This window comes from Chanodichthys erythropterus, chromosome 4 (genome assembly GCF_024489055.1).
Source record: "Chanodichthys erythropterus isolate Z2021 chromosome 4, ASM2448905v1, whole genome shotgun sequence".
Lineage (NCBI taxonomy): Eukaryota > Metazoa > Chordata > Actinopteri > Cypriniformes > Xenocyprididae > Chanodichthys > Chanodichthys erythropterus.
The window spans coordinates 2,606,251-2,616,852 of NC_090224.1; the positions used below are offsets into that span (position 1 = coordinate 2,606,251).

Consider the following 10,602-nt stretch of genomic DNA (forward strand, 5'->3'; position numbering starts at 1 on the left):
TCGTTCCAGCAGGACGAACAGCCTAACCACAGTCAGATCCAGGAGGCAGCTAGTACCATAGTCAGCATGCTGTCCAAGCGACACAACAGCACCGTCATGCTTGCCGTCATCGAGGTCAAAGTGGAGATGCCGGTCATGTCCCAGCCAGTGGGTGAGTAGAGCAGGGGCCAGGCTAAAGCCAGCCTTCAACTCCCAACCGAGTGTCAATTCCCCGTCTCCACCAATTAGTGCAGCATAAATGTCTTTGTGAGTCACAGGAGGAAAGGGTACTGAGAGGCTCAAAGGATCCTGCAGTTGTGGGCAGGAGGCCATAAACCTGTGCTATAGTCATTCAACTCCTCCACAGTCATCACCTCAGCTGTACATTAAAGAGAATGATGGGACAAACTTAATGATGTTTGAAAAATTTTTTTTAGGTTGAGGCAATAATAAATGGGTTGAAACAAAATAATTATAGTATTTGTGAATTAAAGGGTTAGTTCACCTAAAAATGAAAATTCTGTCATTAATTACTCACCCTCATGGCATTCCACACCTGTAAGACATTCGTTCTTCTTTGGAACACAAATTAAGACATTTTGATTAAATCTGAGAGTTTTAATCACCCCCCCCCTCCCCCCATAGACTGCAACGCAATTACCAATTTCAAGGCCTATAAAAGTAGTAAAAACATTGTTAAAAAAGTCCATGTGACTACAGTGGTTTAACCTTAATGTTATGAAGCAACAAGAATACTTTTTGTGCGCAAAAAATAAAAAAATAAAAATAACAACTTAATTCAACAGTTTATTTTCTTCTGTGTCACGTTGTAAACACAGTGCATCGCTTCCAGGTTCTACATCAGAATGCCGGCTCAGTTTTGTCTGGCTCCCACGTCAGTGTGAACAGCGTCAGAGAATAATTTTTATTTTTTTATTTTTTATTTTTTCCACAAAAAGTTCTCGTCGCTTCATAATATTAACACCATGTCCTAACCAGACGCAATGCGATAAGATTCCAGCGACAAGCAATTTGACTGTCCACACTAGACGCAACGTGAAAATAAGTGATAAAATCAATCAAATCCCACAGCCAATCAGAAGAGAGTGTGGGCTGGCTCTCTCGGCAAGAGCACAGCAGACACAATGAAATGGGCAAGTACATAGTAAAATTCATTAAACAATTGAATTACACAATTTAAACATTATTTAAAGTACATACGGAATGACTGAACCAATCGTTGTCATAGAATACACTTGTTTGTTTGCATTGAGTTGACAGTTTGAACATTCTTGTGCCCATTTATTTATTTTCAAGATCTGATGTGAATTAGCCAGTGTTGTTTTAATTACAGCTAAAAAGCTGGAAACACAGAACGAAATTCGAACTCACTTTAGACGCTTTTAACGTTAAATAAAGCACATAAACAGTACCTGATATTATCATTGCCATACTTTGTGTTGCTGTAGAAACCGTTTCTAAAATAGAACATTCCCGCGTTGCCTTCACAGCTGGTTAGGACAAAAACATGGAAAAGATACCTTGATTAACTTGGAAAAGATACCTTTTATCGCATCTGGTTAGGACACAGTGTAAGTTTTAACAACTGTAGTCACATGGACTATTTTAACGATGTCTTTACTACCTTTCTGGGCCTTGAAAGTGGTAATTACTGTACGTTGCAGTCTATGAGGGGGATCAGAGAGCTCTCGGATTTCATCAAAAATATCTTAATTTGTGTTCCGAAGTTGAACGAAGGTTTTATGGCTGTGGAGCGACATGAGGGTGAGTAATTAATGACATAAATTTGTCTGTTTTTGGGTGAACTAACCCTTTAAGGGAATTGAAACAGAACACTTTAATCTTATGGTCTTATTTTAATACTTAATTTAATTTTGGCCAATAACAGTGATTTCTGTTTAACATTTATTATATTATATTATATTATATTATATTATATTATATTATATTATATTATATTATATTATATTATATTATATTATATTATATTATATTATATTATATTATAATATAATATAATATAATATATTATATATTATATTATATATTGAAAAATTGGTTGAATGAGTGTCCACAATTAAATATCCAATCAAAATGTACAGTATCGACCATTACTGATAAATTTAGTGACGAATATCGGCCAATAACCAATATAATTTTGCCGTACATCCCTACTTTTTCATTATTTTCCTCCTTGGCATAAATCCCAGATTTTCCATGTCTGACTTGATTCTCTTTCCACACAGACTACCTGGTGCCCGTGCTCTGCGTTGTCTTGTGCGTTCTCTGGGTCTTCTGCGTCATTGTCTGCGTGTGGTGGACCCGTAAGCGGCGAAAAGAGCGCGAGAGGCGGGAGCGTGTGCCTGTGGAGGAGAGCGTCAACAACCAGTGGGAGCCGCTGAGGCCGGTGGCGCGGCCGCAGCACAAGGATAACCGGGACGTGCAGTATGAGCGCACCAAGCTCATGGGCTCCCCGGATCGGACCTGCAACAGCGGGGAGGATGAGGAGGAGGTGGAGGAAGAAGAGCTGGAGCTGGTGGAAGAGTGGTGCGGGATGGAGGGGGGCAAGCGTCCCATCCAAAAGTACTCTAAACCTGAAGCGCGGACCAAGAACGGGCTGATCTGCACCACGCGGAGCAGCGGCAGCAGCGGCTGCAGCAGCCCTTCCCTCAAAGCACCCTACTGGACAGGCTTCAGCCCAAAGGACAACAACTGTAAAAATGTCAATAATGCCACCACCGGCCAAGAGCACAAAGAACATTGCGTATGAGCTCCGATGAGCAGGAAGAGGAGACCAAGGCCATCTCAGAAACACAGACTGAGTTTTTCCCATGTGTTAGTTTTATTTTCGACTTCTTCGAGATGTTTTGAGGCTGATAAAGTGGCAAATTTCTTTCTTTCCTTTTTTTTATGTACAGAGGAAGCATATTATATTTCTTTATGAAGAGGCGGCGAGAAGCCTCGCTTTGTTTTCGGAAAAAAACACTGCTGGAATAGGAGCAGGACTAAGGAACTCGTAAGAAACGTGAGAGAGAAACCATATAAAGACTTTTATGTTGTTGTTTACAAATGGTTGTGCTTTTGGTTTTGTTTCGAGTGGCCCAATTTCGGTGCAGACCACGTGCGGGGGGGACGCTGGCTTCGGGGGATCCCCCTTCAAACGTTCATCTGCTCTCCTTCCACGCCTGCCTTACCGAGCTCGTCGTCCATGAGGAGGGCTGCAGTGCCTATAAAGTGGCCTTGTTTTTCTGTCCTTTCTGTCATCTTGGCTGAACACTCTTTAAAAAACGGATTGCAGTATTTTGAGTCGGTCGCAAGTGCCTTCAGACAAGCCCCTCGGTTTTAGGGTCTCCTGACCCGATAGATCACGACAAAGGGGAGAGGCTGGTCTTAAGAGCAGCTCCCATATCACCATCAAGGTATTTGTTTAAACAAAGACAAGAGATCTGTAAATATGTGTATATAATAAAGGAGTCGCTGTGTATATTTGAATTTAGTAACTTAAGTCACTTTTTTATTATTATTATTATTTTATTATTATAATTATGATTTAAATATTATGATTGTTTTTTTTCCTTGTCTTTTTTTTTTTTTTTTTTTTACACCATTCCTTTTATTTATGCCAGTTGATATGGCAGGTTTTGTAAGATGTATACAGCGTCCCACAGTCAGAACAGAAATATAATCAGAGATCATCCTATTATGTTGTTGGTTTTTGTTTTCACTAGAGACATATACGATTGTGTGCTGTATTGTGGCGTGTGTTCGCCTCCTTGAAGACCCCTATTCCCTTTCTACACCTTTTCTCTCTTGCTGATCATAAAATCATGGTTTTTGGCAAGGCCTGCTGGTCCATGCTGCTTGTTGCTTGTAAAGATGCTGATATGTCCAAATAATGTCCAAATGTTTTCTCCTGCTTTTCTTTTCGTTTGTTTGGATCAAAACTTCATGAAGGGAACAATTATGTTGTAAAGCATTTGTACTTGAGAAAACGACTGGCTATGATTTGATTTCTTTCATCGTGATGTTAAATATAAGACTTTTTTTGGTTATGGGAAGACGACAAACGTTTAAAACTGTTCCTGAACAATTGGTTCAAGTGCAAGTAAACAAGTATAATTAAGCTTAAGTTAAGCTCAGTGTCCGTTATGGAAGGGAAACGGGGTGGAGTTGGAGGAGGTTTTTTTTTTTGTTTGTTTTTTAAGATGTAATTTTTTTGTACAGAAGAATTGCTCTGAAAAAGTTATTTGGTTCATTTAGTGGAATTTATGTTTGTTCTTAGAAATAAATCAAACTATTTATTAAAGCATTTTATAACAATGTGCTCAAGAGAACCACTGTCTGCTGGTGTTTAGTACTGAAGGTGCACATCTGAGTTTGTGGTAACTCTTTACAACATATAATTTTACCAATACAACAAACAAATCCCCCTTCGCCTGCCAGAGGTGACTCTGGATCAATACAGGAACTCTTGCTTCCAGTTGAGATGCTACTGTCGGGAAGCAGCCAATGGTAACGGCTCTCCTGTTCTCGGCTGACTGCTGGCTGGCCAATGGACGATGGGTTTCTCGTGGCTTCATCTGGTGTGAATGTTTTATGAGGATGCTTTTGATGATGCAGTGAGTTTGTTATGGTTTTTTCCCATAAGTAACAGTCCCTAATAGGACGGAGGGCTGGAGTCATGTTTCACATCACTCAGAATACCAGTGCTGGGTTTAGGTGTCTCTGATGGTGTAATTGAACTTGGTCATGGAAGTGAAGTGGGGAAATTGGGTTTTCTTTATCTCACAAAGTCCTAAGAAGAAAAGGAAACCAGTGCTGTTGGGAGCCATAACTAATGACTGTCTGGTAAATGTTTTAGGCTGCAAATTTAGTCTGTGCCCTTAAGAAAATAAACTAGCAACTTTGTTGCATCTGTTTTTGTACGTTCTATTAAAAGATTTATATTATTCAATGCTTCCATATACTATCAATTTTTTGTGTGAATCCTGTCACACCACAAGGGGAAAAAAACAGGCAAAATCTTTAAGCATTTGATCTGATGATCTAAAGGTCCCCTGGCAAAAACTGACAAATAGTAAGGCGGGGCAACCTGCGAGAATGAGAAGAGAGAGAAAGAGACATACACACAAATACATTTCTCAAAGAAACAAAGAACGTAAAATGATGAAAAGAAAGGACTAAAGGCAAAGCGTTAAGAAATTTGTTCTTGTCAATAAAAGAACTGCAATGCAAAACAATGAAATTAAGTTCAACAGCATGGTTACTTCTAAGGAAGTATATATTATATATAATGTATATAAATTATTATTTTCTTTCAGCAAGAAGTTTAACTTTTTATGAAAGGAGATAAGTTACTTTCTTCCAAAGGGAATGTATCTGATTGGACTGATAACATAAATGAAGCAACGTTTCAATTTGGGAGCTAGTTTGATAGATATTATCTTAAAATGTAAAGTTACACCTCTTATTTTGTTAGAAGTCCAGTAGTTTTCAGTAACCATTGGGGATACTTTGGTTTGCTTCCGGCATGGGTCTGCTCCCTTTCGTAGCTTTTGGGCCAATCTTAGACCGTAATTCCATTCGGTATGGGGCCAAACTCTCATCCGAAATTCAACCGGATTCGGCCCAACACAAATTTGCTATCTGGGTACTAATATTCCTTTAAAGTTTAGTTTACCCAAAAATGAAAATTCTGTCATTTATTACTCACCCTCATGTCGTTTCACACCCTTAAGACCTTTGTTAATCTTTGGAACGCAAATTAAGATATTTTTGTTGAAATCCGATGGCTCAGTGAGGCCTGCATATAGCCAGCAATGACATTTCCTCTCTCAAGATCCATAAAGGTACTAAAAACATATTTAAATCAGTTCAAGTGAGTACAGTGGTTCAATATTAATATTATAAAGCGACGAGAATATTTTTGGTGCACCAAAAAAAACTAAATAATGACTTATTTAGTGATGGCCGATTTCAAAACACTGCTGCAGGAAGCTTCGGAGCATTATGAATCAGCGTGTTGAATCAGCGTTTCGGAGCGTCAAAGTCACGTGATTTCAGCAGTTTGGCGGTTTGACATGCGATCCGAATCATGATTCGACACAGAAGAATCATAACACAACACAGAAGAATCATAACGCTCCGAAGCTTCCTGAAGCAGTTTTTTGAAATCGGCCATCACTAAATAAGTTGTTATTTTGTTTTTTTGGTGCACCAAAATTATTCTCGTCGCTTTATAATATTAATATTGAACCACTGTACTCACATGAACCCATTTAAATATGTTTTTAGTACATTAATGGATCTTGAGAGAGGAAATGTCATTGCTGGCTATGCAGGCCTCACTGAGCCATCGGATTTCAACAAAAATATCTTAATTTGTGTTCCGAAGATGAACTAAGGTCTTACGGGTGTGGAACAGCATGAGAGTGAGTAATAAATGACATTTTAATTTTTGGGTGAACTAACCCTTTAACTACAAAAGTTCCACAATGACGTCATCCTCCAGAAAGTTACATCATTTTGGAGGGACAACAACGGCACAAACATCAGTAAGTATTAGCAAAAATCTCTTATGTTTATTTGTTATTAGTTGGTTTGTCTCTATCTAGAACATTAAATCCTGTTAGAATTTGCAGAAATGTGAATGGTTTTAAAAATATCAAAACTTTGCCTGGCAAGTGCAGAAAGATATATCTTCTAGTCTGGTGGTCAGTCCGCCCTCCGTCGCGCCTCGAGTCGAGTCAATTCCAAACCATACCGTGCAATCAGATTCGTTTATTTCAATGACACAAACAGCGTCACTCTAGTGCGGCGAAAGTCCCTTCAATATCAACAAAGATTGCGCACGGGAGACCCGAGAGTTTGTTCTAAAATTCAGCCGTGAATTCAGTTTTAAATGACCAAAAACACATTAATTATTTACTTTTCGCTGTTGACTCTCTTGTCGCTTTGACAACGTCATATTCGCCCTTCTCTGATTGGTTTACTCCCTAGAAATCAAATTGATTCAATCAATGGCCGACCAGACTCATCCGCTGGTACAGAGGTGAGGCTGGATTTTCCTGGCAAATCAAAACTAGCTTCAGTTCACACCCTCTTTAAATATAATCTTCAGTGTTTAACATTAGCTTTTTTTTTCTATCCACTTAGGAATCCTATTAATTTACACAAAAAATTAATAACATGTAAGTCCTGAGCTTGACCAAAGTATATTTCTGAAAAGATGTACTATTTTATAGAAATATTAGAACTGAAGTATAGTTTTGTTTTTGGTTCAGAGGGTATTGCACAACATCAATGGTCCAAATATTAGGCTACGTACAATACAGTCACACTCATTTCTTTGACAAAATCTATATGCACGCTTTTCAAATATACTTGAACTAAGTATTTTTTATAAATAAAAAAAAAAAAAACACTTATTTGTGCTTATCTTGATTTTATTGCCAGAAAGTGACAATAACTCCCAGGGTATAAATGAAAGTCAAATGTAGGTAAATGTAAAATACGAGAAACATGCTCAAGAAACATTTCTTATTGAAAACAGTTGTGCTGCTCAATATTTTTGTGGAAACCCTGATCATTTTTTAACATTTTTCAGAATTCCGCTTTGTTATAAATTTTAGAATCTTGCTTGAAAATATCTCATCTGTTGAAACACGTATACATTAACATTTTGTGCATCATTCTACTGTAGTATATCCCTACTGTAAAACTCTAAAAACTAAACTGTTTTTCACAGGCATGAGTGACCTACATGTTTGATGCTGTCTATAAAGTCACTCCACGTCTCCTTGTAGAAGACGGCTACATGTGGCTGAAAGCTGATACCAGATTCCTGGAGTGTTTCTCAGCAGTCAAGGACGTCTGACCCACACACATTTATAAACATTTAGTGCCTGTCATGACCCGAAACGAAAGGTACGCCCGTCTCATCATCGTCTTCATTCTGCTGTTAGGTCTTCAAAAGTAACTCCTTCTGATTTGGACTTTCAAAGACGTCCAAAAATGGCCTGTTTGACTAGTTAAAGTGCATTTCCCTCTCAAAGTATATGCCAATTTGACAGATTGTTATAAGATCTTTCCAAATGTGCTGAATCAAAAAATTAAGAAAGTCAAAACTATCCGGGTTGACTTGTGGTTTTGTTGAGCCTTAAAGGAGATGACAGAGTTGATCTGAAGCTGAAACTTTTGGCTTTACAGAATTAAGGAACAGTATGTGGGCCAATTTGAAGCCAATGCCTTCAGTTAATTCCTCTTGGCTTTTCATATCTCCCTGTTGGGAGAAAAAAGGTTGTAATTGGTAACACTTGAGAAATGCCAACAAAGACTATTTACTTTTGCGATTGCCAACATTTTGGCGCCCATTGGAATTGGAGGATTATTCCTGTCTGGATGTAAAATGGTTCAGTTGTTAGTATCCAGTCTAATAATTTATGCTGGTGGATTTAATTTAAACATTTCTTTTGTTCTTTGCTCGATTGCGATGAGATCCACAAGTGTCTTATGTGCTAGTGTTTTGTCATATGAATAGAGTGCACTTTATTTTTAAGAGTGAACAACAGTTGTTTCAGTTTCAGAAATTAAAAAAAAAAAAAAAAATTAAGTTTGTTTCACAAGTTCACACTTATATATAATTAAGTAGAGTAAAGGTTATACATTTTTGGCATGCTGTCCAGGGGGAGGACTCCATGCTCAGAATTTTGGCTCAAACCCAGAGTATTCCCCCCAGTTGTTATAGTGAGAATTAGATGTGAGGAGATGGGGTTGTGGAGGGATGCTGATAAAGTGTCAATGAACGGAGGTAAGTCTGCTTTATATATAATTCTTATTTTTAATTGAGTTGATGAACTGAATGCGCTCCTCTTGTGTTAATTATCTGAACATGCTCCTCCCGAACTTTGTTAATGAAACATCATCAAAGGTGCAGTAAGAGATTTCTTAGAAATGCTGTTGAAACTGGACTGGACCAAGCACCACAACACAATCAGCAGTATAGGGGACGTGTCCACTCATGATGGGGGAGGAGAGAGAGTGAGCAAGAGGGAGATTTGAAAAAAGACTGTAGAAAGAGAGATGACGGAGACATTATAAAAGAAAAAAGGTCACAGGAATATCATTGGAAAAGGAAGGGTTATGATCAGCCAAGAGCTGTAGGACCCGTGTTAAAGGGTTAGTTCACCCAAAAATGAAAATTTGATGTTTATCTGCTTACCCCCAGGGCATCCAAGATGTAGGTGACTTTGTTTCTTCAGTAGAACACAAATGGTGATTTTTAACTCCAACCGTTGCGGTCTGTCAGTCGTATAATGCATGTCAATGGGAACTTCGTCTATAGGAGTAAAAAAAACATGCACAGACAAATCCAAATTAAACCCTGCGGCTTGTGACGACACATTGATGTCCTAAAGCCTTGTTTACACTGCACGCGTCTGCGGCGCGTTACGGCTCGAGCAAGGTTTTCTTCCATTCTCTGAGCGGTGTCAACTCACACCAGAAGCGATGCGGCTGGATTCGCGAGACCACTAGATTTTCCTGTCCAAGGTTTTTTCATTGATTTTTTTCGTGTTTTTAATGGCTAGATGGTTATATTTTGTCCGGTTTGATTGTGTTTATTGCTATGCCATACTTTATTTTGCTGTAGCCTACAGATGAAGTTAGTACACTTAAAAGTCCAGTTATGGACTATAAAAACAAAGACATTTCAAGTTTTTCAACTTCGAATCTCTTGTCGTCAGTTTCTGGCATCCTAGTGATGTGAAATATGAGTGGGAGTTTACTCAGGGTGATTATTCTGACATTATTTTGTATTTGAGTTGGATGTCTTGGATGCGGCGTCCGTCAAAAATAGGCGAGGCGAGCCGCTTCTAGGACGCTTCTCAAACGCACCGCGGCGTGGCTGGTGTAAACACGAGCATTGACTAGAGTGGCCGCGTATCAGCTCCGGTAGCCGCATCGCAGCCGTAACGCGCCGCACACGTGTGCAGTGTAAACGAGGCTTTAGAAACAAAACGATCGGTTTGTGCGAGAAACCAAACAGTATTTATATAATGTTTTACCTCTAAAACACCACTATGTCCAACTGCCCTGCACATCCGGTGTGTGAGGTCTGAAAACGCTTTGCTTCAATGAGTGCTAGACATCACTTCCGCTGTTAGAGTGCGTTCAGACCTCACACACCGGATGTGGAGGGCAGTTGAACATATTTTTTACCTCTAAAAGTGGTGTTTTTGTTTGTAAATACTGTTCGGTTTCTCGCACAAACCAATCGTTTCATGTGGTCTTAGGACATCAATGTGATGTCACGAGCTACAGGGTTTAATTTGGATTTATCTGTGCATGTTTTTTTGACTCTTGTAGACAAAGTTTCCACTGACATGCATTATACGACTGACAGACCGCAACAGTTGGAGTTAAAAATCATCATTTGTGTTTTACTGAAGAAACAAAGTCACCTACATCTTGGATGCCCTGGGGGTAAGCAGATAAACATCAAATTTTCATTTTTGGGTGAACTATCCCTTTAATTTTTGAAAAGCTTTCCAGCGCTGGAGAGACCTAAAGAAGGAAGGCCAGAAAACAGATGCTGATGTTGCA

The 10,602-nt window shown here is 38.9% G+C and overlaps 1 protein-coding gene across 4 annotated transcripts in view; it reads left to right on the forward strand.

The window, feature by feature from the left end:
- The window catches only part of jag2b (jagged canonical Notch ligand 2b), a 52,727-nt gene extending 47,853 nt beyond the window's left edge, over positions 1-4,874 (forward strand). For all 4 annotated transcript variants that reach the window (XM_067383621.1, XM_067383622.1, XM_067383623.1 and 1 more), the window contains 2 exons: positions 1-151; positions 2,247-4,874. In XM_067383621.1, coding sequence (XP_067239722.1) covers positions 1-151; positions 2,247-2,770 — 675 coding nt within the window. In that variant the 3' untranslated portion in view covers positions 2,771-4,874. The remainder of the gene's footprint in view (positions 152-2,246) is intronic.
- The last annotated feature ends 5,728 nt before the right edge of the window (positions 4,875-10,602 follow it).